This window comes from Emys orbicularis, chromosome 12, assembly GCF_028017835.1.
Source record: "Emys orbicularis isolate rEmyOrb1 chromosome 12, rEmyOrb1.hap1, whole genome shotgun sequence".
Classification (NCBI taxonomy): domain Eukaryota; kingdom Metazoa; phylum Chordata; order Testudines; family Emydidae; genus Emys; species Emys orbicularis.
This window is the reverse complement of record NC_088694.1, coordinates 7,301,925-7,329,259: the sequence shown is the minus strand read 5'-3', so window position 1 is coordinate 7,329,259 and position 27,335 is coordinate 7,301,925. Positions and strand designations below refer to the sequence as shown.

At 42.3% G+C, this 27,335-nt stretch overlaps 1 protein-coding gene across 1 annotated transcript in view; it reads left to right on the top strand.

Moving 5' to 3' along the window:
* Positions 1–25,150, top strand: part of NTSR1 (neurotensin receptor 1) — a 99,266-nt gene extending 74,116 nt beyond the window's left edge. The window contains exons 2-4 of the mRNA XM_065414990.1: positions 2,540–2,741; positions 15,894–15,984; positions 24,901–25,150. Of these exons, the coding sequence (XP_065271062.1) occupies positions 2,540–2,741; positions 15,894–15,984; positions 24,901–25,150 (543 nt within the window). The remainder of the gene's footprint in view (positions 1–2,539; positions 2,742–15,893; positions 15,985–24,900) is intronic.
* Positions 25,151–27,335: the final 2,185 nt, after the last annotated feature.

Genomic DNA, 27,335 nt, shown 5'->3' with positions numbered 1-27,335 from the left:
ATATCTTTTTTTCAGAAGATACAGGCGTTTTGCTTAGAAAATGTTCAGAACAAGAGTGATTAGCAGATAGTCTTAATGAGTTGTATCTAGGAGTTTCCTCAAGAAATTGACCATAGAGGAACTCCATTACTATTGTTAGCATTAGCCAAAAAAGACCTTCTCATCGTATGGATAGCTAGAGATGGAACACAGCTGGTTATTTTGTTAAAGTACATTAGGCTCTGGAGCAAATTGCTATACATTACATACAAATTTTTGGTCTAGCTAAAGAAAAGTGGGTAACAAGAATTCTTTCTCTCTTCTCCAAAACTAGACTTACATCTTTCTTAGATTTATGAACCAAAAAGGTAAATACTTGTAATTGCACTGTACCTGTTATCCAAATGTTTGTGTAGTACTTATTTTTTGCATTACTGCTGGTATAAATAATTCATAAAACTAATTGGTGTGTATCTATCTATCCATTCCTTCATGACATTTATAATGCACTCATCATCCAAATGGATAGTCACCATGTCTGAATTAGATTGAGATATAGCTGGTGGAAATAACAGCATACGAAACCATTCTTCTAATAAGTTATTATCTGTTTGTTTGACTTTCAAATGATGGATTTTGATTTATTGTTTTAGACCATTCAGATGTGATGGAGACCTGGCCATTTTGGGAAATGAAGTTAGAATGATCTCTGTTAAAATGCTAATTTTGACTCTGGCAAAAATCCCTATCATTTTTTTGTCTTAACAAAACTGTTTTAATGGTTTCAGTCACTTGTAGAAAATAGTTTAAATTGTAAATGTTTTGAAATTTTAAAACTGTTGCATTCATTAATTTTTTTTAAGGCTCATGGCTTGTGGTGCTTCACAGACGACTAAGATATAAACAATTCCCTGTGGATATCATAAACTACTCAGACACTGCTCTTGTAGCTTATGATGTCCACAGAACCCTCTAGTTAAATGATTTCCTTGCAATCAGTGTAGTTCATTTTCCACTCTAGAAATTTGAGCTTGCTGGACAAAGGTTTCAAAAGATCCAAGGGTGATAGACACTTAACAACTACACATTTCTCTTGCAATACTGCCAATGAGGATGGGTTAAATATAAATGCTAACTACCTACACCTAGACCTATAACACTTTCAATTCCTACAAATGTACAGTTGCCAGAATCTAGGGCTACGTCTACACTACGGGGGGGGGGAATCGATTTCAGATACGCAAATTCAGCTACGGGAATAGCGTAGCTGAATTCGACGTATCTGATCTGACTTACCCCACTGTGAGGACGGCGGCAAATCGACTGCCGCGGCTCCCCCGTTGACGGCCTTTACTCCTACCTGGGCTGGTGGAGTACGTGCGTCGATTCGGGGATCGATTATCGCGTCCCGACGAGACGCGATATATCGATCCCTGAGAGATCGATTTCTACCCGCCGATCCAGGCGGGTAGTGAAGACAAGCCCTAGGAGTATAAAGACTCCCATTGACCTCAATGGGCTTTGAATCAGGCCATAATAATCATGGTGGGAAATACATAATAAGCTTTCCAATTCAAATGTATAGGAGACAGAGGCTTGTTAGTCTGATATACACTCATCAGGTTTCAGCTCAAAGTTTAATGCCATTGTACAGTCTCTCTCCTAACTCTCTCTTGCTCTCTCTCACTGTGCTGTGCAGATTAGCCAGAGTTTTAAGACACTGGAGTGGCAATATAAAGTGGTTGCGACCTTATCACATTGAGCCTTGGCATGGATTAAAAGTGCATCCTCAAGATGTAGATGCCTCTAATTTTCTTGAAGCCGTTGCTTGTTAAACTCACTTCCTGGCTGAGTTTGTAGATACTACAGTGAGAATGCACAAATGTTTGTTTGATGTTAACAGTGCCTTCCACTTGAGGCAATCACTGGTTAATTTGATCTTCCATTTAATTTTTATCAAAACCCCAGGAACCAAATAATTTCTATTAAAAACAATACAACTTCCACTTTTTATTCCGATCAACTTTAATTCTTAGAGCACAAGGGTTATTGGATAATTTGATCACCAGCTAACAAAAAACTATCATTAAATCTACAAGGAAAGGCCAATATTCTGAATGCAATAGAAGAAAACTGAGGCCAAGAATTGCCCATGATAAGAAAAGAATACAGTGTACAATAAGAAACTGCTATTCAGAAAACATTGATAAGGACTACCATATACTATGAAAGCCGAGAAGTATCCTGCTGGTCATGTGGATAACAAAATCAATGGTTTATTTCAATCAACACATTGCATTGATATAGGGGCAAGGCACCATAACTGGAGAAAGATTGATTTAGCCACTTGCATCTAATTTTCTGCCACCTGGGTGACCTTATTTCACCATTGTTTAAGATTCCCCTCTGTGCAATAAGTCCTGCATTCCAAAAGCTAAATGTGTAGCCTACGTGGATGGAAAAGATCTCCCTTGCATGCTGTTTATCTGATATCATGTGAAATAAAATATGATCTCCTGATTGAAGTCCTAAATGGGTTTGCCATTTGTATCTCCTGCAGGTCAACACGTTCATCTCCTTTGTGTTTCCAATGGTCGTCATTTCTGTCCTGAATAGTATCATCGCCAACCAGCTCATCATCATGTTCAAGCAAGCGGCACAAGAAAACCAGGTCTGCATTATTGGAGGACAGCAGGCGATGCTCAGCATGTCCATGGAGCCCAGCCGTGTGCAAGCTCTGAAGCACGGAGTGAGAGTCCTGCGTATGTACCTGTGATGTTAAGCATTGAATGAGTTAGCAACATGTTCTGGGACATACCTGGTAGAATTACAGATAGCAGCATTAGATCTGGTTGTAGTTTTTCTCCAAATCCTTTTTTTTTTTCTTCAGTGAAAAATGGCCTCTTTTGAAGCCCAAAACTTCCACAAGAAAGTTTTTGGTTTACGAAATTTTCCATTTTTTCCTCAAACCCCCAAATTTTCATTTTTTTGTTTTGTTTTTCTCCTTTCTTTTTCCCTTTCCCCCCCATGTTTGCCAATGAATGCAGTAAAATGAATGCTATCTAGGGTTTTGAGAGTTTTTCATTCTTTTTCTTTTTTTCATTTTCCTTTGCCACACTCTAACTTTTCCAAATCCTCAACCTGGGAAAAGTTGAAGAGTGGCAAACAGAAAAATGAAACTGTGACTGTGCTACTCAGAACCTATTCAAAAGTTAGAGAAGTTTGGAAAAGTTGGAGTAACATAAGTAAAAGCAACCTCCTGGATATCATTTATTTGATTGTGCTCAGGGGGAAAACCTCAAAATTATTATTATTGTAATCAACAATTATAATACTTATATTATAATTATAATTATTATAATAAAAAAAATTCTGTTTCAAACTCTAAAGTGGAAACAACTGCCAAATTTCCTGCAGAATTGTTTTTTTCCATTTTTAACCGACCATGTTATTTGTCTTGTGTCTCATCACTAGTGAATGGATGACAAATTTAAGGTTTTACAGTTGCATGATAATTTGTGGGAGCACTTAAGCAGATCTTTAAGTCCATCCTTATTTAGAAAAACACTTAAGTATGTGCTTAAAATGAAGCATGTGCTAAAGTGCCATCTCAAATAGGTGAGCTTTCCTGAATCAGGGCCCAAATACTGAAGCCATTTTAATTATAACTTGTGGTTTTACCAACAGATCAAGAGCTAAGCAGCAAGATGCTAAGGATAACCTGTACAATCAAAGATTTGGATCTGTACTTTGGCTACCCTATGCACACAACAGTGAATACAAAACATGTGCACAATTATCTCAATTGCATATGCAATTAATGCTGTTTGTGTATGCAGTCACAGTAATTATGCATGCAAATGCAATTCAATTTTTGCATGGAGAGTCTTCTCAAAATCCATCCCTTTTTATTTCCTAGTCCAATTTATTTTCCTTACCATGTAGTAAAATTAATAATTGCTGTGAAAATATTCTTCACTTTATTGGAGCTGTGCAGAAGAATCAGTTTTTCACTTAAAATGGATCTGTGTGTGAAAAGAGACTTTGGCAGATATTGTATGTAGTGTTGTTGCACCTGTGTCGGTCCCAGGATGCTGTAGCAACAAGATGGGTGAGGTGATATCTTTTAATTCTCACCATCAGAAGTTGGTCCAATAAAAGATATCACCTCACCCACCTTGTCTTTGACAGATATTCACAGCTTTGATCCAGGGTTCAGCTTTGCCATTTCACCATTTCTGTTGGTGAAAATGGCAGAAGCCTAAACTTCGGACAAAATCATGAATTTTCATCCCTTCAAACTTCTGAGGAAATATTTTTCCCCCCTGCAAAAATTGACATTTTCACAGCACATTTGAAACAATAATGTTAAAATGTCACAACCAGCTCCACTGATTTCACCAAGAACACATATGGCCTATTTTTTCTCTGGTTTCTACTTTTATGACTTGAGGTTTCAAAATGAGACAGTTTAAGTCCCTAAGGACAGTTTGGTTTTTTAATGACATGGGAGGGATTGGACAGCGTTATAATTTCTCTCTGAGGGACAGGGTTACTTTCTTTTTCATTTACTGTTCACTGGCAGTGGTGAATGGCTGCTGAGGTTTTGCTCTGGAGGTCGTTAATGGGTTCTGTGGCTGGACAGAGTTCCAGCGTTCACTCAATATCAGTGAGGAGAAGGAGGAACTGCATTGTGGAGCATTAGAAATGGCTTCATCTGCACTTTTACGCTAAAACCACTCAGGGTTCAGGTGTGCCATATAAGTACAGTCCTGCACTGAAGGTTTTGCTGAATCGTGCTGTCCCAGAGGGCACCCAACTTAGTGCATCTTCCAGAACTGCCCAGGACACATGTGGAATGTACCTTTTCAGTGCAATGGACCACACCTCCTACCCATCCTCTTCTGCTCCCTTTGGAGCGGAGAGCAGCCCTAGCCCCACACACTCCATGTGCTCAGGCAAGCATGAAGCTTGCATTTGTGGCAGCACAGAGGCTGCATTTTGCATCTTTCCCCCCAGCCCACATTGTGCACCAATACACAGGAAGGCCACTGTCTGGCCCTGAACCACTACACTAATAAACTGTGGGCTTCAATAAACTACAGCCAAACCAAACTTCTGAATAATTTAAATATGGTTCAGGTAGACATCCAGGCCCAGCTTTTGCAAACATGCCGAGGCAAATTTTCATGTGCAATAATGGATTTCACGTTTGCACACATAGTTATTGCAGTTGCACAGACAATTGTCATAATTAGTAGTGCATATGTTGTCTAACCAACCATTTGCATGTGCGTTCAGGATAATTACCTGGAGAAATTAGGCTATTGCGGTGGTGCCTATTGAAGTGTCGCTGAGAATTTCTGGTTGCCCATTGTTGTGTTGTTGTGATTAACACGGTTTATCTTCTTGCTTTCTGGACACAGAGTCCATAAATCTATTCAGCACATATGTTCACATGTACACATTGTTGGCGGTAGAGTTTATAAATGAAGCCAAGAGCAAAACTGCTGACAGCATTTTAATGGAAAACGGTTTAGTCAATAACACTTGAGGCAATACAGAGATTGCTTTGGCCTTGGCTACACTTGCAGCTGTACAGCGCTGTGAGGTAAACCTGTCTTCATGCAGCTGAGTAGGGAAAAGCGCTGCAGTCTGTCCACACTGACAGCTGACAGCGCAGTGGTGTGGCCACACTTGTAACATTTGCAGCTGTGTTGGGAGCGGTGCATTATGGGCAGCTATCCCTGCATTCATGTGGCTGCAACGTGCTTTTCACCAATATTAAAGCATGATGTCAATGAAAAGCCATAATTCCTCATACAGTGTTAATACAGACATTACACAATGATATAAACCACCAGTGTGTCACAGGCTTTCATAAAAGACCTTACCCGATACACTTTGTAATATTGTATACAAGTAGTTGATTCAATTGCTTATCATTAGGTTCTGTTCCCTATCTATAAAGATAGGGCTATTCTCCCACCCTGCTAGTTCAATGACTTTGTTTACCTTTTATGTAAATGTACCTTAATTGTCTCTGCCTGACGACCAGGCTGGTCAGACAAGCAAATACACACTCCTTTGTCTAAGGCAAACTGTGCTTATGCATTGCTTGCCAAACACATTTTAAGGATATAATTCTAGCACCTAGCCACAATTCTTTGTGCACACCTTGTACATACCTCACATGAGAATATTAATGATCAGTGAGTTATTAGTATTCCAGTGATATATTACATGCCACCTTTTGGGTATATATCATGACAACAGAGTGTTAGGTGTACTAAGTATGTTAGGCCTGACAAAAGTTGCTGACACAGAGTAGTGAACCACCAATGGGCCTCTGTGTCACAATGAGTGCTGGTTATTAATTATTATTAACTGTTATTATTATTTATTTTATAAGCTGCATATGTATAGGGACCATTTCCCCACTGAAATGCAGCGACCTCTGGGGTGATGGGCCACAGCCACGCAGATAATGGATACATGGCCTGATGCCAAGCCCACTGAAGTCGGAAGGAGTCTTTCTATTGACTTCATCATGGTTTAGATCAGGCCCATAGTGCACAACAGTGAAGAGACGAGACCCTGAGTTTAAGGATGCTGGAGAGAACAGGTGGTCCTTTTGTGTGACGTAATCCCACACGGCAACTCGGAGCCCAATCCCAGCAAAAGTTTACCCATCCGATCAGTGGCACTCCTTGGTTGAAGAGGGTTGGGCCCGTGGATTCTGAGGTCTTCTCTAAAAGACACCAAAACAATTATCTCAATTTATCTACTTTGGAAGGATGAAGGGCTGAGCGGACCCTGCTGGAATTGAAATCAGCAGCTCCAGAGTACTTAGAGATTTCAAACCTGGTGCTTACGCCAGTGAGCCCTCCTTTATAGCAGCTTCAGAGGGTTGTCTCTTGTAAAATGCCGTGTGTCTTCAAATCCAACTGACTTCAAAGGGAGCTGAGGGCCCATGACACCTGCTGCTAGTCTCAGCTCCTCCTGGCGTCATGCCCATATAGACATTAATTTAATTGTGTAAATATTACATGAAGTATGTAATGTACTGCACCAAGTTCGCACGACCTGTTCTCCAAGAATTATTGCAGTATTCAGTGACCTACTAGCCGCAGCTGGCACTAACACTTTTGACTGTCTTTTATCTCAAATAACATGGTAACATTTGTTCTTCGTCATGCGAGATCTTCTCTTGACATGGTGTGAGGACCACCATCTTGGCTGACACACTGGGGACCTCCAGAACTGAAAGCATAGTGGCTGTGTAGCTGGGGGCTGTAACAACTCATATCCCATGTGGATCAGCACAGCAGGGGACCTGTAACACACACTTTCCATAGGCATCAACTAAATGAGAATATAAAATGGGTACACATAAAAGCTGCCTCTCCAGAAATCAGCATTAAAGCAAATCCCTAATGTAAGCCCCATTACGTAGTCTGAGATGGCATTGCATACCAGAGCACACATTCCTTAAGAGGTGCTGGAGATGGATGACTACGGACGGGCTGACCCTCCAAAAGCTGAGATGTTTAGTTCAGATAAGGCTGGGGAAAATGGCTGTGTAGCCAAAGTGCTTCTGCCTTTGCTCAACTGTCCACTGGCCACATTCATTTCAGCGTCGCTCAAAAACTTCAGGAGAAAATCCTCAGGGTTTGCCACCATCAGCTGAACAGAATCAGTAAAGAAAACTAGCACCAAGCTCTTGCAAAGGTATTAGCAGCAATGGAGAGTGATAAACAAAATTCTAGGGGCAGGATCGCTAGTCCATTAAGGCCTCTCTATACCACTCTGGTGGCACAAAGGGCCAGTCAACGGGCAGAAACAAGCCCCAGGGAATCCCCCTGACACAAGCAGGTTGTAGAGTCGTGTCCTCCAATGCAGAAAGTGTGGGGGCAAACTGAGCTGAGAGTGGCAGGGTGAGTTATGGAGCAGCTGCAGCCAAAACACGCTCCTCTCCAACAACTCGCTGCTTCCCAGGGCCCATAGTGAACCTCAGGGGCAGAGCATCAGTTAGAACAGCCCTGAGGCTGTTTTAACTAGTGCTGGGAGTCACATAAGCTCCCAAATGGCCCCAGAATACAGGGAGCACAAAGGCGGTTTAAAGTGCCTCCTTCCTCCTGTAATTCCTGCACTCAGCACACGGACTGAGAATGGAGGCCATTGCATGTCGGGTCAGTACCCTTCTAGAGACCACACATTTTTCCATGTTTATACTAACACAGTGTGAGTACTCATAGAAGTTAGACATGGAAAAAACCATCTCCCAGCCACTGCAGGATAAACCCAGGCTAAGATAAAATACTGTGTGTAATCTAATATAATTATCTCCCTACGTTATCTTCATATCTAGTTTAACATGTTATTGAGAAAATCAAGACTGGCATCTTTTAAATCTTCTTTTGCAAAATAAAATAAAAAATCCATCAAAATTCATAGCTTCCTCTGCAGGGCTTCCTGCACAATAAACAAACTGTTCTTTCTTTCTTTCTTTCTTTCTTTCTTTCTTTCTTTCTTTCTTTCTTTCTTTCGTTTATCTGCTGCTTTCTTCCTCTAAACATTTGTTTTGTCTTTGCCCTGCCTAGTAGGATACGTGAGTTAGTACTGTATATGTTTGCCTTTTTTTTGTTGGGCATCCCTATTACAAAGTTAAAATTCTAATGAAGAATAGAATGTATAACTGTGTCTTAAAACAGTTTAGATTTCACAACGCAGACCAAAGGTTTGCTACATTTGATATGCATTCATCCACTGAATATTTATCAGACAATACTCTCCTAGACCTTCCGTCTTACTGTCAAATGCAGATTTATATGGGTGCTTTATGTGTTCATCTCATAGTTTGCTTAAAAGGTTTAATAAACTTTTAGACTGTGGTCTTTAAAACTGCCTAAGGGATTTGGGTACAATTAATTTTAATAGGAAATCGCCATCTAAATCCCCCTGAGGTCGCTTTCCAAATTGCAGATTTAATTTTAAAAAATAAGCCAAAGTATTAGAGGCAAAATATGGCTAAAAGCTAATATTGCAGCAGCAGCAGCATTGAACTCTTGTAATTCATTTTAAACAGATAGAAAAATAAAGCTGTAATTAGTTTAAATAAGAATAGAAAAGCCCGGATGCAATAATTTAAGGACTGAACTGATTTTCAATAATAAGTTAGATGTAGAAATGGGGTAGAAAGAAAATAAAAAGCCAAACACAGGCTTTATCTGTTCCTAGGGGATTGTGTCTGTGTTCTCCCCAGTCTGGTTCACCATGGTTCTGCTTACAGATGTTGAATCCTATTTTTTTCATATGTGGAAATAGCAGCATTTTATGGGCCCAATCCTGCCCCTATTAAACTCAATTTAAAAGCAGCCCTTGAGTTCACTGGGAACAAGACCGGTGTTTTTTTCGATGTGATAAATGGGCATTCATCGTGTCGGTGTGACTCGTTAAGAGCACTTTTGCTTCAGGGGCAGAGATAATGGGCCCAGTCTCTTTTAATAAGGAAATAGCAATTTGGGGAATAAAGAACAAACCATCTTTAAAAACACAAAAATGACAGAGAGAGAAAAATCCATTTCCAGGCCCATGAACACCATTCCTGCGGGTCACCCACAGACTGATTCAATGGTGGGTCCGATCCAAAGCCCATAGAAGTTGGTGGAAGGATGCTCAATAACTTTAATGGGCTTTAGATCTACACCATGGTGCAGAAAGTAATGTTTCCTGCTGAGTCAGTCCCCAGGGCACTGTCACCACGTATGCTCTGCTCTAGCACGTGTTACTCTGCTGTGAGATTAAATGAACTCTCTCATCCGCATCTATTTTTCTTTGAGAACACAACACGTTGGGGGCTCACCCAAGCTGAACTGCGACATGTAATCAACAGTCTCTGCCTCCTCAAGAAGAAATCCCTGACTGAACCCAAAAGATTGTATGTAACTGTTTCTGGGATCCAATAGAAATTGTTTAAATATCTACTTTATCCAGCATTCCTTTTACAACCCAGCTCTTTTCCCTGGTAAGCACCTCGCTCACCAAGGCGTGATGAAAGAGAAGGGGCATTAGGTTTCTGAAAGAGAATGAGATAAAAGGGGAGGTTTTTTACTCAATGTTTTTTAGATGAAAATTGACATGTGCCCCTATTTGGGATTGGACCCCAGGGAGTGGATGGAGATGGGCTGGCTTGCTACCCTGTGTATTCTTGATCCAGTTGATAATAAAGTTGAAACACAGGTACTAAGGGTGACAAATACAGGGCAGAGCCTTCTAAGCTGAGATGCACAATGCCACACATCAGAAATAGCACAGTGGAAAAACAATTTTTGAGATGCTGCATATCTGGGATTTAAAATCAAACCATAAGAGTCTCTTAATAAGGCTAAAACCAGGGCGTGCACAAGTGTTGAACTTTGCTCCAAAAGAATCTATTGGGGACCATTTTTAAAGCAGTTGTTAGCACCTGAAAAGTGTGTGTGTATGTAAAAACGTGCGTACATACAAGTAACACCTTTTGGAGGCCCTTTGCAAAACTTCTGTTTTCTTCCTGACAGCGTCTACAATGCTGTTATATGGTGTTAGTATACATGGGGGCAGCATAAATACATTGAATTTAATATCAAAATGAATAGCACAGAGGATACATAAACGAGCAAATCATTTATTTTCATATGCAATAAAAATGCTCCCTTTTTTTAATTCAGAGGAGCCGTCACAAAATTTCCAGTCTGCTACACCAGAATCCAGACACTTTGCTCTTGTTATGAGCCTTGAGGACGTTTGTACTCTAATTCTCTCCCTGCTCTGCAAAGGGCAGTCCACAATACAGCTGGTCCCGTACAGCTGCTGCTGGCCGAATGCTACCATCCAGAATGACTGGGAAACTTGAAGAAGCGTAGCAGTAACTGTGATTCATGCTTTAGTGAATTTTGCTAAATAAAGGAAAAGGCACAGCTGAGGGAAATAGCCCCAGCTCTACAGGAGAAAGCAGGTCTGCCTTGATGTGCGTTGCTTTTCGCTCACAAACTGGCTGTGTCTACTGGATTTTTTTTTTTTTAACTCATCACAAAATGAGTTGAAGATGGTGTCTGTCCTCCTGTGAATTCCCTGGGAGTTATCAGTGTCACTCCGAACTTTGCAGCTATTCAAACATCCTTTTCTTGTGTGTCCTGCAATGTTCCCAGGCAGGGTGGCTGAGAGGAACTGACACCTGTTGCCTCCCACTGTGAAGAAATGATTTCACACCCTCTTGAAGACTGTGAGGATGGTTTTAAAGAAGATGCTAGAGTGCTCCACTTCTCCCTCATCTCATCTCATTTGAGGTCTGCGTCTGCAGCCACCAAAGTAAATGACAGGATCAGGCCCTCATTGGATGTATTAATTTTATTATTTCTTTAGATTTAAATCACAAAGCTCTAGGTGTCCTAACAGTGAATTAGAGCTACAATTGCAAACAGTGACCACACAGCAGCCAAAAAATAATCACACTGAAATAATGAATTCATTCAGCTGAAAGAGCAATAACAGATCCTCTAGCTTTCTCTCAGGAACATACCCCCACCTTTCCCAAAAATCTTATCAAAATTAATGGCTATTGCAGCATCTGTGAAAGGTTCAAATGCCCCAGGGGAATACTGCTAGCCTCTGCAAATGTACCCCTCTTCCAGGCAGCCTCAGTGCTGTACTTTTAATTAAGAAAATCAGATGCCTCCAACCAACGCACATCATCTCCTCTGGGCCTTGATGCCAGATCATAGTCGAGAGCGGGTGGGTTAGGGGGTGGATCAGCGTTCATGTCGTGCTCCCCGTCAGTACCCGACCTGGGCAGGGGAAGTGAATGATCCACTCATTGCACCAAATTCGGTGATGAATCCTGGCTGAGAAGAGAGTTGAGGGCCAACTTATCCCCAGCTCAAACCATAGGCGCCGACTCCATGGTTGGCAGGAGGCGGAGCGGGGCAGGGACTTGGGGGAAGGATAGGAGTGGGTGCGGGGTCTGGGGCAGAGCAGGGAGGCCGAGCACACACACACACAACCCGGCTAGAGGGGAAGTCGGCGCCTATGGCTCAAACCCAGTGGAACAAAGTTCTGGCTAATGTCTGAACTCTCAACTTTTCAGTCTCATCTTAAACGGGGGCTCTTGGGCTTGTCTAACTCAGTTTACACTGTATGAACTTTCCTCTGTTTCCTTAGACTGTCCATTTGCTGACATGGCTGTCCATAGGCACAGCCAACAGAACAGGCTGCGTGGGAGCCTCACACAAGGATGCCATGGCCTGACCTCCCCTTCTGGCGATGCTTCTCTCCCCTACTCCTTCCCAGTACAGTCCTGTTACAGCTGGCACTGATCATGGTATAATGCTCCGAGTACAGGGCTGGGAGCCAGGTGCTCTTGGGTTCTGATACCAGCTCAGATGCCGACTCCCTGGGTGGCTTTGGGCAAGTCATTCTTGCCTCATTGTATCCACCCACAAAATGGAGATACGATCGCTTTCTTGCTTGCTCCACAGGAGCATGAGGACAGTTAGTTACTGAAGGACCAATTCGGCCTCTCGGTATAGGCCCATAGTATGGGGTGATTAGAGTGGGGGAACTTCTGGAGGATTAATCTGTATTCAGAAGTCAGAATCCTCCTCAAGCGCTCCATTCCCTAGGAGGAACATGCCTGCGGCTATGCCCCCTCATGAGACACAGCATAGTCCCCTCTGTGCACCAGCCCTGTTGGTGAAGAGGGAAGGGTTGGAGACAAGTTTCCACTCTTTGGGGCACTGTTCACACCCAGGGAAAAGGGGTGCCTCCCTGAATACGGCGGCTGCAAATTGCAGCTGGCTGTTACGTAGGCCTCAAAGGGATCTTTCCTGTCTCCCATCACCATAGGAGCCCACATAAAGGCCAGGAACAATTTGGCCCTTACCATCTGTAAAGCACATTTGGGATGAAAAGCAATATGATGGTTATATTTATCTCTGATTTTTCTCCATGGCTGTTATTTTGTGCTGTTTTGACTGAGGTTTCCTACTGGGATTCTGCCAGATGCCTGTCATTTCTTACAGCGCTGGAAATATGCATTGTAAGAAAAGAATCTTTCCCTTGATTCCCTGATTTTAAAAAAATCTAGATTAACAAAGGCACCCACCAACTGGGCTTTATCGTCCACGATTCTGACTGACTGATAGCCATAGCTCTGTGCCTCGCAAAACAAAATACCTAGCTACCAAGGTCCTGGGTTGATGTCAAGAAATAATTTCAGACGTGATAAAGGGCTTGATTCAAACCCCATCAAAGTCAGTTGAAAGACTCCCATTGATTTCAGTGGGGTTTGGCTCAGGTCTAAATGGAAGCATTTTTAATTGGTTTGGGGAACACAGTCAGGGCTACTGGTGGAATCTGAATTGCAATTTTCATGAATTTCAGGAGGGTCTGACTGCTTTATTTTGGAAAACTTCCAAGGACATGATTCTACTCCCCACTTACCAGTGTAAATCAAGAGTAATTCAGTTAAAGTGAGGGGAGACCTAGGCCCTAAAATTCTATTAAACTTGTTTTTTTTTTAAAGTAATTTGCAGCCTTAATTGTGTCTCTTGATGGAAGTTTTTTGGTTTATCTGGGAATTATCCCTAGATCACCATATAATGAAACACATTCTGATTGTAGAGAGCCCCTGGCTTTTCACACATACTTTCATTCTTCTAAGTAGAGATGTTGCTGGAGAGGTTCTAAACTCCACACTGGGATTTCCCTCTGAGCTAGAGGCATTTTCTTGAATATCAGACAAATGCAATATACTATTGTCGCATTCTGGGTGCGATCCAGACCAGCGAGGGGTTGTGTCCCTGCCGGCCCTGTGACTCTGGGTGCCTTAAATGTTCTGCTGCTGTGGCTCACAGCCTGGACGCTGACAGCCAGCAAATAAGTGAGCACTGAGTGTTTGTGTATTAAGCAGCTCTGACTCAGCGCTCTTATTCCAGCAGCCCTAGCCCCACTCTGGTATCTACCAGCAATGGTTACTACTAGCCAAGTGACTCCAACACACCCCCAGGCCCAAATTTTCCCCAAACTGCAATGTCCAGCCCATTCCTGAGCCATTCAGAGGAATAATAAGGTTTGTTTGCTTTTTAAAGAGTCAATACCCAGCAGCTTGCCTCATTAACTGGATTAATAATCACTTCAATTCAAATACAGCACTGGATTAGTTTAGATTAAAACAAAGCAAGTTTATTAACAACAGGACATAGGTTAAGTGATGCCAAGTAAAAGAAATAAAGGTAGGGGTAGTTACAAGCAAATAAAAGTGAAGAACATGCATCAAAATCTAAAACTTAATCTAGCAAGGTACAGCCTTTGTTTACTATGGTTTCTCTCACCAATCACTCTTTGTCCAGCCTGGCTGACTGTGTCTCAATTAGGACCTTCCACAAGGTGAACGATAACTTGGGGTTCTTTGTCTCTCTCTTGTATAGTTCAGTGAACCTTTGAAATAAATTCTTGGGAAGGTTCCCCCCCCCCCCAAATAAAGGTCATTCCAGCTGCCAGGAAGGAGAAGTGGAGTGGGGTGGGGAAGGAAGTTCTGTGCTGGTTTATTCCATGCTGGTGTTTGCTAAAATGTAAATTGATCTGTTCCTGCCCTCTCAGATGCAAATAAATGGCCACTTGCCATGTGATTGCTAATCGACTCTGATGATGGCTGGCTGGAGGCATAGGCTTGTCCTTTGTCTGGGAGAAACCTGTTTCCCCACTCCCCAGACTTGTCTGATAAACATGTTTTAGTTTCACATTTCCTTCCTTCCTTTGTATGGGCCCTTGGGCATTTACAGTACATACACCATGCAAGAATATTAATGATCAGTGTGATTAGTTTTCCAATGATAACTTATATGACACATCAGATACAGTTTATGACATTAATGAACTGGGGTACACTGAACTGGTCAGGCCAGCTGGAACTGCCTACCAATGAGCCTCTTGCACTGGGATGCTGTTAGGGCCACACCCATAGAACTCCCTCAGTCAATAAGTGGATCTGGAATAACATTTTTATTCCTGCTACAATATCATATTGAAGGATCCCATTTTAAAATGGACTTCTGTGCTCATCAGAAAAAGACTCCATCTATGCCACTGCATTCATGTCACAAGGTTTCCAGCAGAACTGTCAAAGTTTCTACTTCGACAAATCTAATGGAGTGTGTGGTGACTGGTGTGTTGCAAACTCCTGCTGAAAAGGTGTCCCTCGGGAATAAAACATTACCATTGGTAGATACACCTGATTATTGATTTTTATTAGTAGTAGTATTATGCATTATCTGGATTGTGGCCATGCACCACCAGTCATGCACCAGGACCCCTAGGTGCTGTCCTACCAGAACAAAAAGATGAGTCCTGCCCCAAAGAGCTAAATCATCCTTAGAAATCATTTGATGATCAGTAACACAATGGGACTCCTGGTAATTCAATGGCTTTATACACGTGGGACACAGGTATGTGCTATGAACTACTGAGGCCGTAGTATTCCTTATTCTATGTGCCACTGGATGGAAAAAGAGCTATGGTTATTTCTGTTAGATAAAATATAAATACAATCAATGTGAAGACAGATTTTGCTTGATGCAGAGTCTGAACTAGACAAAGTGAGGTGTCCTTTCCTGCCTTTTCATGCATTAGACTTCTTTTCTTCTATTTATACCCCGCTACTCCCCCATGGATTGTAACCAGTTTCCATTATTTCCATTACCCTTGTTCTACCATAAAGATAAAAGCGACGGTTATCCCTCTGGGACTGTTATTGATTAGCACAATGGCACATAGGACCATTCTGGTGCTTTTAAAAGAAAACAGTGTTAAACGTGCACAAAAACTGATCGCTTTTTTTATTTCCAGGAAAAAATAATGGAAATGTTTGTACCTTGCAGGTGCTGTTGTGATTGCCTTTGTGGCCTGCTGGCTTCCTTATCATGTACGGCGTCTCATGTTTTGCTATGTTCCCACAGATCACTGGACAGAGTGAGTCATTATTTTGAAGTAGAATGCAATTGTACCACGCCACTGCAGAAGTCTAAGGGCCAGACTGCGCTCCCCTTCCTTCCACTGAGTACCATGTTATTCAACTACTAGCACCTTTGAGGTCAATAGGGGGTCTGGTGATATTTAATAAGGAGATCAGAATCTGGCCCTGAAGTTTTACAGGGGAAATATGAACTTAAGAAGGTCTCAAAATTGTCTTCAGCTTGATTTTTTTATAACAGGTTTTAAAAGCCGGATCCCAAAGATGTATGTGATGGAAAACATTACCTTGCAGTCAAATAGCATCCGATTATCTCATGTTGGCAATCACAAAATTACCACCTGTTACTAGTACAGCGACCAATTTTCACCTCTGCCAGTCCCTAAGAAATCCTTGGCTGGATCATTTTTTATCCATCCTAAGTGGATTGTTGGTATCTATCTAAGACACAGAGACATTAGCTGTAAGGTGGAGCAGCTCATGTCAAAACACAATTTAGTTCCAAAAAGCTAAATTTTCCAGGTGATAGGAGAGAATCCACAGACAGAAAAATAGTTGCATCATTTCAACATACAAATGCATCTTGGTTTTAGAAAAGGTAGATAATGCCAGACCAACCTGATCTCTTTCTTGAGAAGATTTTCTAAATAAAGGAAATGCAGTAGATCTAATCTACTTGGATTTCAGTAACGCATGACACTGTTCCACATGGGAAATTATTAGTTAAACTGGAGAAGATGGAGATTAGTATGACAATTGAAAGGTGAGTAAGGAACTGGTTAAAGGGGAGACTACAACGGGTCATACTGAAAGATCAAATGTCAGGCAGGAGGGAGGTTACTGGTGGACTTCCTCAAGGAATGGTCTTGGGACCAATCTTATTTAACATTTCCATTAATGAAGCTGACACAAAAAAGTGGGAGTATGCAAATAAAATTTGCGGATGACACAAAATTGGAAGGTATTACAATACGGAGGAGGACTGGAATATCATACAAGAAGATTTGGATGACCTTGGAAACTGAAGTAATAGAAATGGGATGAAATTTAATAGTGCAAAATTCAAGGTCACGTACTTAGGGACTAACAACAAGAATTTGGAAGTGACAGAGGAGAGGAAAGACCTGGGTGTATTAGTCAATCACAGCATGACTATGAGCTGGCAATGTGATGCGGCTGTGAAAAAGGCTAATGCAGTCCTCGAATGCATCAGGTGAGGTATTTCCAGAAGAGATAAGGAAGTGTTATTACCATTATACAAGAAGAAACCTCATCTGGAATACTGTGTGCAATTCTGGTTTCCCATGTTTAAGAAAGATTAATTGAAACTGCAACAGGTGCAGAGAAAGGCTACAAAAGATGATTAGAGGAATAGAAAACTTACCTTATGAGAGGAGACTCAATGAGCTTATCTGTTAGGCTTAACAAAATGAAGGCTATGGGAAGATAGGATAGCTCTCTAAAAATACCTCAGAGGGATAAACACCCGGAAGGGAGAATAGTTATTTAAGGGCCAATGTTGGCACAAGAACAAATGGATATAAATTGGTCATCAATAAATTTAGGCTTGACATTAGAGGAGTAAAGTTCTGTAACAGCCTTCCAAGGGAAGTAAAGGGCACAAAAAACATTACTTGTTTTAAGACTGAGCTTGATAAGTTTATGGAGGGGATGTTTTGATGAGATGGGTCACAGGCCATTGTAGGCAATCCGTGACTGCTATTAGCAAATAGCTGGAGATGGGACACTAGAGGGGAGGGCTCAGAGTTACTATAGAGAATTCTTTCCCAGGTGTCCAGCTGCTGGGTCTCGCCCACATGCTCAGGGTCTAGCTGATCGCCATATTTGGTGTTGGGAAGGAATTTTCTCCCATGTCAGATTGGAAGAAATCCTAGGGGTTTTTCGCCTTCCTCTTCAGTGTGGGGCACAAATCATTTGCTGGTTTGAATGAGAGTAAGTGGTGGATTCTCTGTAACTTGAAGTCTGTAAATCATTATTTGAGGACTTAGGTAACTTAGCAAAAGGTTATGTGCCTACTTCAGGAGTGGGTGGGTGAGGTTCTGTGGCCTGCAGTATGCAGGAGGTCAGAGTAGATGATCAAGATGGTCCCTTCTAGCCTTAAAATCTATGAGTCTATGAAAAGAGTGGAGTAGGTTATTTGCTAATTTTAGCAATGAAAGGCCAGAATTAACATATAGGGATTATCATCCATTTGCAGGGATTTTCAGACAGTTTAAGTGGGCAATTATACTTGTAACTGCACACCTAGTTTGTATGCACATGTATTGACATTGCTCACATAAAAGATGAAAATAACACATGCAAATACATCCTATTAGCTATATGCTCATGCAACTATCCAATTTTTTGCATAGTCATGGCAACTGCACGTACAAATCAGGTAAATAATAGAGCATACATTTTGCACATGCAATTGTGCACCTAAACTTTCTGAAAATCTAGCCCCAGATTCCTTGAGGCGAAGATGACAGGAGATGGGTTCAGCGAACAATCTAATCATTACTCAGGTAGTTCTTTTCCAATATTACATCCTCTGTTCTCTGAAAAGAGTTCTGTTTCCTGCAGTGAATGGGAGACGAGGGGAGCGGAGGACACTTCTACAATGCTAAAATGCAGCCAAACTAAGTGATTATTAAAATTTCATAAATTCCAAGCACAAGAAACAGTGATTTCCAGTAGAGCAGTCCACCGAAACAAATTGTATATCCTGCCATGGTAACAACCGGATTTTACATTTAATAGTGAAAATAGACTCCTAGGCATGCATTGGAGCAAACTGTTATTTCTTGTTTACTTTACTATAAGAAAAGCACTTAAAGCAGCAAGCAGTTATGTAACAATAACATTTGCTCTGAGCAAAAGGAATAGACAACTTTGTCAGCAGTTAACAGAGATTGATGTGTACCATTTGCATATTAATATTTTTAAAAGCCATGATTAATTTTAAGAAAGTCCAGAAATTACAGATACATTATGAACGGCGAACTATCAATATTGCTGGTTAATTAATTTACGGTGGTTTGACGTAAGATCATCCACAAATATGCCCATGTCTGAACAAGAGAAATCTTGTTCCTTTGAATTAATACCTCATAGCTACAGACCAACTATGTATTTGTAATGATTGGAACGGGCCACCAATTCTTAACACACAGTGTTTAAGGTTTGTTTTGGGGTTAGTAAGACATCACAATCACAGGTCTATTTATCCTTCATCTGTGATCAAGTAGAAGAGCACAAGGTCTGATTTTCAAGGATGCAGAGCGTCCATTAAGATCAGTGGAGCTGTGGAGCGCTCTGCACCTCTGCAAATGAGTCCCCTACTACCTAGACTACATCTACACTATGAGCTAGGGGTTTGGTTCCCCTGCTCATGTACACGTACTCGCGCTACCTCGATGAGAGCTAGCATGAGTATAAATAGCAGTGTCGCTGCGGTAGCACTGGCTGTGGCAGCAGAGGCATGACTGACACTAAACTGGGAGGACTGGTAGATACGCTGGAGGGTAGGGATAGGATACAGAGGGACCTAGACAAATTAGAGGATTGGGCCAAAAGAAATCTGATGAGGTTCAACAAGGACAAGTGCAGAGTCCTGCACGTAGGATGGAAGAATCCCATGCACTGCTACAGACTAGGGACCGAGTGGCTAGGCAGCAATTCTGCAGAAAAGGACCTAGGGGTTACAGTGGATGAGAAGCTGGATATGAAACAACAGTGTGCCCTTGCTGCCAAGAAGGCTAACAGCATTTTGGGCTGTATAAGTAGGGGCATTGCCAGCAGATCGAGGGATGTGATCATTCTCCTCTATTCGACATTGGTGAGGCCTCATCTGGAGTACTGTGTCCAGTTTTGGGCCCCACACTACAAGAAGGATGTGGAAAAATTGGAAAGAGTCCAGCAGAGGGCAACAAAAATTATTAGGGGGCTGGAGCACATGACTTATGAGGAGAGACTGAGGGAACTGGGATTGTTTAGTCTGCAGAAGAGAAGAATGAAGGGGGATTTGATAGCTGCTTTCAACTACCTGAAGGGGGGTTCCAAAGAGGATGGATCTAGACTGTTCTCAGTGGTACCAGATGACAGAACAAGGAGCAATGGTCTCAAGTTGCAGTGGGGGAGGTTTAGGTTGGATATTAGGAAAAACTTTTTCACTAGGAGGGTGGTGAAGCACTGGAATGGGTTACCGAGGGAGATGGTGGAATCTCCTTCCTTAGAGGTTTTTAAGGTCAAGCTTGACAAAGCCCTGGCTGGGATGATTTAGTTGGGGATTGGTCCTGCTTTGAGCAGGGGGTTGGACTAGATGACCTCCTGAGGTCCCTTCCAACCCTGATATTCTATGATTCTATGATTGAGCCGTGCTGAGTACAAACCTTTCTGAACCCAGTAGGTATGTATTCGCTCCGCTCCCGCTACCCATGCGACTGTAGCTACACTGCTATTTATACTCACGCTCAGTGGCGGATTAATAATTTTGCCGCCCCTAGGCCGGGAAATAATTGCTGCCCTGGCCCCGTCCCGACTCCGCCCTTTTCCCGCCCCCATTCCAACCCCCTCCCCAAAGTCCCTGCCCCAACTCCGCCTCCTCCCTTCCCCTATTGGATCCCTTCCCCAAATCCCCGCCCCCGGCCCCACCTCTTCCCCCAGCGTGCGGCGTTCCTCCTCCTCCCCCCTCCCTCCCTGCCCCGCGAAACAGCTGTTTCGCGGCCCAAGCGCTGGGAGGGGAGAGAAACAGGACGCAGCGGCGCGCTTGCAGAGGAGGTGGAGGTGAGCTGGAGCAGGGGGGCGGGGCACAGAGGGGAGCTTCCGCCCCTGCAAATTTGCCGCCCTAGGCCTAGGCCTTGTCGGCCTAGGCAATAATACGGCGCTGCTCATGCTAGCTGTCACTGAGCTAGTGCAAGCATGGGTACACAAGCAAGGGAATCACACCCCTCACTCATAGTGTAACGTAGCCATTTATGCCTATGAATTCTACCCGCTCACAAATAGTAATCCAGGGATTTTAGTCCAGCGGTTGCACCCTTCCTACTGAAAATGCTGTCTCTCGTCAGATTATTCCCCTGCTCCACAAGAATCACTCCACTCTATCAGAACGCATCACCCAGCCATCCCACCCATTCTTCTAACCTGGCTTGCACCCTGGTGGCATTCGCCCAGCACGATGGCTGTGCCTTTAATTCAGATGATCTTGATATTCAGTTTATTGTGGGAATGATAAAATAGTACTTGTCTAAATACATCCATCCTTTTCCCTGGAGCAGTCTGAAACCAGCTCTAAAGAGGAACCTAGTCTGAGATGAACCAGGGTCCTTTTCCAGTTAATATTTACAGAAACAAATGAAAAACAAGGCAGAGACTCTCACTTCATATTAAATTGCTGTTTATAAACGGTTAATAAATTATTAATAGACGTTATAAGCAAGTTATAGACGTGAGTAGTATTTGTTATAGATGGTTATAAGCACATCAGTAGAAAGTGTTATAGATGGTTATAAGCAACCTATTGACCTGCTGGACTCTATGGCAATCTACAACCATTGATTATCCATTTGTTAAAACATCTATTAATCATTTATTAACCTCTTTATAAAGGGAATCAATATAAAGTATAAATAACAGGAGTACTTGTGGCACCTTAGAGACTAACAAATTTATTAGAGCATAAGCTTTCGTGGGCTACAACCCACTTCTTCGGATGCATATAGTGGTTTGTAGTGGGTTGTAGCCCACGAAAGCTTATGCTCTAATAAATTTATTAGTCTCTAAGGTGCCACAAGTACTCCTGTTATTTTTGCTGATACAGACTAACACGGCTGCTACTCTGAAACCTGTCAATATAAAGTATGACCCCAGACAGCATTTGTGATTTTAGAGACCAAGATTTTTCCAGAAGAGACTTGTTTGTGAGTACCTGCCTTGAGGCAGGTCCCTTTTCGATGTCTCAGGTTGGGCAATCAAAAGTTAAGGCACCTAAAATCGCCAGTCACTTGAAAATTGTGTCCTCAGTGAACAGGAACCGGTGAAGATTTTCTGTGTGTATGCGTCAGAAATCTTGTACCTTGCTGTAGGGATAAACCACAGTAAAGAAGCTGTTAAAGTGTGTTAAGAGGACTGACTAGACCAAAGTTAACATTTGTTGATCTTTAAGAACATTTAGAAAGGAACTGCTTGAAAGGATACTTACTTTCACAGTACTTCCTTTGGCAAGAATAATGGGCACCTGCACTGCAAGCTACTAGAATTTCACATTTTCTTTATAATTATTGACACCATTAGGGGCTAAGTGACAAGCTCTTTCAGTCTGGAAGGTGTGCACTTTCCCAAACAAGCGCACCTCTGGCTGCTTTCAGCTGCCGCCATATCCTAACACTTTGTAGCCATTAAATCAGAGACACTGACGTGGGTTCTGCAATAGATTGCGATTTTCTCTGAAGGTCTGTGTGTCTTAACCCTGAAAAACCTTTTGCACAGAGCAAAACCCTATAATCAGGATTCATGCTCTCATGTTGACAGCCTTAGAATGATGCACAACCTCCCACACCACTAAAAATAACTGTCCTGACTTTACAAAGCTTGGCATATACCTATGACAACTCTCATAAGCAATTAGAGAAGGCAGTTGCAGTATCTTATACACAGTTCTTCAGTCTGTAGAGATTCCTGTGCCTTCTACCCTTGCGGTGTTTGCACATCACACTAAAAACCATCCTTTTGTTATCAAGTTGATGAGTTCCTGGCCATAGTCTGGTTCCTACATACTTATAAGCAATGGAAGTTTTGCAGTTGACTAAAATAGGAACAGGATGGAACTCCTGTATGGGTTATAGTTAGACCTGGTTGAAAAACAGGTTGACAATTTCACTAAGAAGTTTGGTGAGGTAATATCTTTTAACGAACCAACGTCTGTTGGTGAAAGTAACAAGCTTTCAAGCTGCACAGACCTCTTCTTCAGGTCTGTGCAGCAGGAAAGCTTGTCTGTTCCACCAACAGAAGTTACTCCATCAAAATATATTACCTTGTCTTTTCTACTCTGGGACGGACAGGGCTACAACTGCAAACTAAAGTGTCTGACATTTCAGGTTTGAAATGGACTCATCTTCTGGCTTTTGTGAAATTTCTCATGATATTCCTTACTGACATTTTTATCAAAAGTAATTTCAAAATCATCATCGAAAATTTTGACTTGCTGAAAAGTGGGGGTTTGGTCAATGAAATTTTTCAAGAATGATTTTGAAAATCACTTGTTAAAAAAGTTGGCGAAGATATTGATGAGAAACGCTGAGGAAAAAATAAAAAAAAAATCTGTCGATTTTTCAGCAAAGAGGTTCATTTTCAGAAAAAGGCCATTTTAAAAAAATGAAAAACGAATTGTGCAAAAAATATTGACCAACTCTAGATATGTTATTACAGTGATCCAAGCTCCTCATCAGATAGCAAAGTTGTTCCCAAGAACCACGTCCAAAGTCCATTGAAGTCAATAGGAATCATTCTGTTGACTTCGATGGGCTTTGAATCAGGATCCTTATGTAGAACTTTGTTTTAACAGAGGTGGAGAGAAAACACTAAATATTTTCCACAAACATTTTTTGAAAAAAATAAAACTCTCCCCCTCTCCTCCTGCCCCACCCCTAAAAAAAAAACACTCATGGAAATTTTCTAGCTTTTCAATGAAAAACTAAAGATGTTCTGGTTTTCAAAATCTGAAAACAACCAACAACTGAATATTTTCCAGTAGCTGAAAACTGAAAACAACCAAAAAGCAAACATTTCTTCAGTTTTGAAAACTGAAAGATTTGGAGCCTTTCAATGAAAATCTGGAAATCTTCTAACGATGCACAAAAATGTTTGTTTCCAAAAAAGGCCATTTTTCATTGAAAAAACCGTTGGGACTGAAAAATTTTAACCAGCTCTATTTTGTAACCCTCAAACTCTCTTTTGTACTTTTCATGTCCAGAATTCACTGAAAAATCCTGTTATTGTCAACCATAAAATGAATATCTCCTCAAAATATATATTCATTCTACCACAGAGACCGATTCAATGCGTCGATGCAGTTCTCACGGGCTTGAGAGAGGAGATGACAGCATACATTATGATGTCTTAGCTCTGCCATAGATACTGCAGTGTAGATAACCCCACTTAAGCAGCCTTTGTGGTAAACGTGGATATATTTGTGCATCATGTAGGGCAACATTTCAGTTTAGCCTTTTTAATTTCAAATGTGTCTATAGACAAGGCAAATCTTGGTGGGATATAAAAATCACATGCTTCAAAGTTTAAAGCAATTTCTAAGTATTAGGGGATTAGGTTAAGATGTTTGTGAGGGGTGATTATCCCACATCTATCTACTGTTAGTGTTTTTGAGGGGTTTTAACGTTCCTCTGAAGTATCTGGTGCTGGCCACTGTTGGACTAGATCGGGGATCGGCAACCTTTGGCATGCGGCCCACCAGGGTAAGCGCCCTGGCGAGCCGGGCCGGTTTGTTTACTTGCCGCGTCCACAGGTTCGGCCAATCATGGCTCCCACTGACCACGGTTCGCTGTCCCAGGCCAATGGGGGCTGCGGGGAGCGGCGGCCAGCACATCCCTTGGCCCGCGCCGCTTCTCGCAGCCCCCATTGGCCTGGGACGGTGAACCGCGGCCAGTGGGAGCCATGATCGGCTGAACCTGCGGACGCGGCAAGTAAACAAACCGGCCCAGCCCGCCAGGGGGCTTACCCTGGTGGGCCGCATGCCAAAGTTTGCCGATCCCTGGACTAGATGGACCACATTTGATCTCTAGTATGGCAATCCCCTGAAAATCTGGCTTCCATTTTCTCCAACCCTGCAATTGTAAGTTATTCATACTCTCCTCCCCCACTCATATTTCCACTCTCTTCTTGTTCTATTCCATCAGGTTCCTTTATAATTTCTACCACTACTTCTACATGTTGACAAATGTCCTCTTCTATGTCAGTTCTGCCATCAACCCCATCCTCTACAACCTGGTGTCCGCAAACTTCCGCCAGATCTTCCTCTCCACGCTCATGTTCCTGTGCCTGCCATGGAGAAAGAAGAAAAAGAGACCCAGCTTCACCAGGAAGTCCAACAGCATCTCTAGCAACCATACGTTTTCCAGCCAAGTCACTAGGGAAACGACATACTGAGCCCCGAGTGAAGCCAAAGGAAGGGAGAATGTGTTTCAACATGGATTTAGGACGTGAGAGAGACCTCTGGGACCTTAATGCATGGTCTCTAAATTCACCATAACACGAATGTGTTTAGCAGTCTCATTTTTGTTGGAACAAATAGGCTTCATTCTGCCAGTAACTTTGGGGTTATTTTAAAGCATCAGCCTTGCCTCTTGTGAATAATGTCTACGCATTTTGTAACTTCGGTATGGCATAGATTCCAATGCAGTGTTATCTGGGAAGCCACAGCACTTCTTCAGCCTATAAATGTCAAGCTTAGGCAACTCATATCGTGCTTCGTCCTTTTCTCCGTGCAGAGATGCCGTGCTAAAGTCAAAGAGCTCAACATTGTTTCTCTTGGTGGCACTGAGCTGAGACTTTAATGAGGAGCAAGGCAGTTTTGAGTGAACAGGGATATTTTTTGAGGGGGGGAGTAGTAATCTGAGAGGTGATAAAAGAAAGAGAAATGGAAATAATGGAATCAATAGGGAATATAGCACTCAGGGAGCAAGGTGGATATTTATAGAACTCATTCTGATTAATTAGACCAGGGTGTCCAGGAGAGCCAATTTAGTGTCCCTAAATTAAATAATAAAATAACGATAATGCCTTACCTAGATTAGGATGGCACCTTGGAAAACACCATTCAGTGCTCTTAGGGGGCAAGGATCATCTTTTTGTTAGGGGTGTGTGTCGTGCCTAGCACAATGGGGCCTCGATACCTCTTGGATCCTTTCAGCAAGATCATCACACAAATACATAAAATAATACATAATAATAAGAATAATGACAAAGTTTAGAATGCTTAAATTGAGGCAAATCTTATTGTTAAAAACAAATAAGAGGGCAATCTTACATTTGCTTCATAACCAAATCCCATTTTTACCACTGAAAAAAGGTAAAAGATTAGTTGAGCCATATCAAGAGGTGAGCACATGCCTGGACCATGATGAGCGAAGGCTGCTAATGGATGAAGGAGAGGCATAGAGCAACCTGCATGAATTCTGCAGGGCACAGATAATTGATTTCTTAGCCATTCTTATTCCAGTTTTTCTCAATTTGCAGATGTTTTATTAGAGAGTTTGCTGATATCCCAAAGGGCAAGCTCAAGTCCGAGGTACAAGGGCCACAAAAGACTCTAGTGCAATTTTCTTTTTCTGTGACCTAATGATCTGTATTTCCTGTCATTTTTTAACTGGTGTCTTTACCAATCTCTAGCCACAGACAACACACCTGAAGAATTAACAGAAAACAAGATGATTTAAATTCAGGATTCCCAGTTCCAAAACCAGGCCCCTTCTTGACAGATTAGAGGTGCAGCAGACAGAACTGTTGGGTCTGAATAGGCCAGTGTAATAGGATGGTTTGCCTCTTAAGGGCTGGAGCTAGCCAACCCTGATTACAGAATGAGCCACTCCTGGGAGTGATTAGGGTGACTGCCTTATAAAGAGCAGCAAGAGGGCACAATGAAGTAGAAAGAGGAGTGGAGGGAATGGCAGTGAGTGAAAGGTTTCTGCAAGGAAGACTCTGAAACTAAGGGAGCTGTGACAAAGGGGAGAGGCAGTAATTGAGAGGCTCCTGGTAGGGACCCTGACTGAGAGAAGGGTTTGGGCCTGGAAGCCAGAACCAGGGGGCTGAGGTTGAGTCAGGTAAAGCCTGGGAGTATGGGGCTTAGCTCCTACGAGAGACCCTGACTAGCAGAGTGTGACTGAATTGATGTTGGGACCAGGAGGTCCAGTATGTAAGGACTCAATAAATGGGTCCCCAGGAGGGGAATGTTGTAATTACCTGTTGATGGTGAGTTATTAAGGGGCCCTGAATAGGGGAGAAGTTGGTAGCCGGACACCACAGAGTGACCTCTGGCCACAAAGAGATGCTCAGGAGGTGCCTGGCCCTGTTACAGTCAGTCATGTTCCAACAGAAGGTGCGTACATACAAACCATTATGTGGCATAAATCCTCTTTGTTAAATGAGTGCTTAATCCAAGAGTTCAGCCCAGCTGGGAGGAGCTAATCTGTATTCAACCATGGCTGCATGCAGGCAGCAAACCAAAGCTATGGCCGGATGAAAAGTGGGACTTGGATCAGATCTAACCCTAGATTTGGATTTGCAAACCTTTTATCCGAATGGGCTGTGTAGCTTTAGGGTTTGAATTAATGCT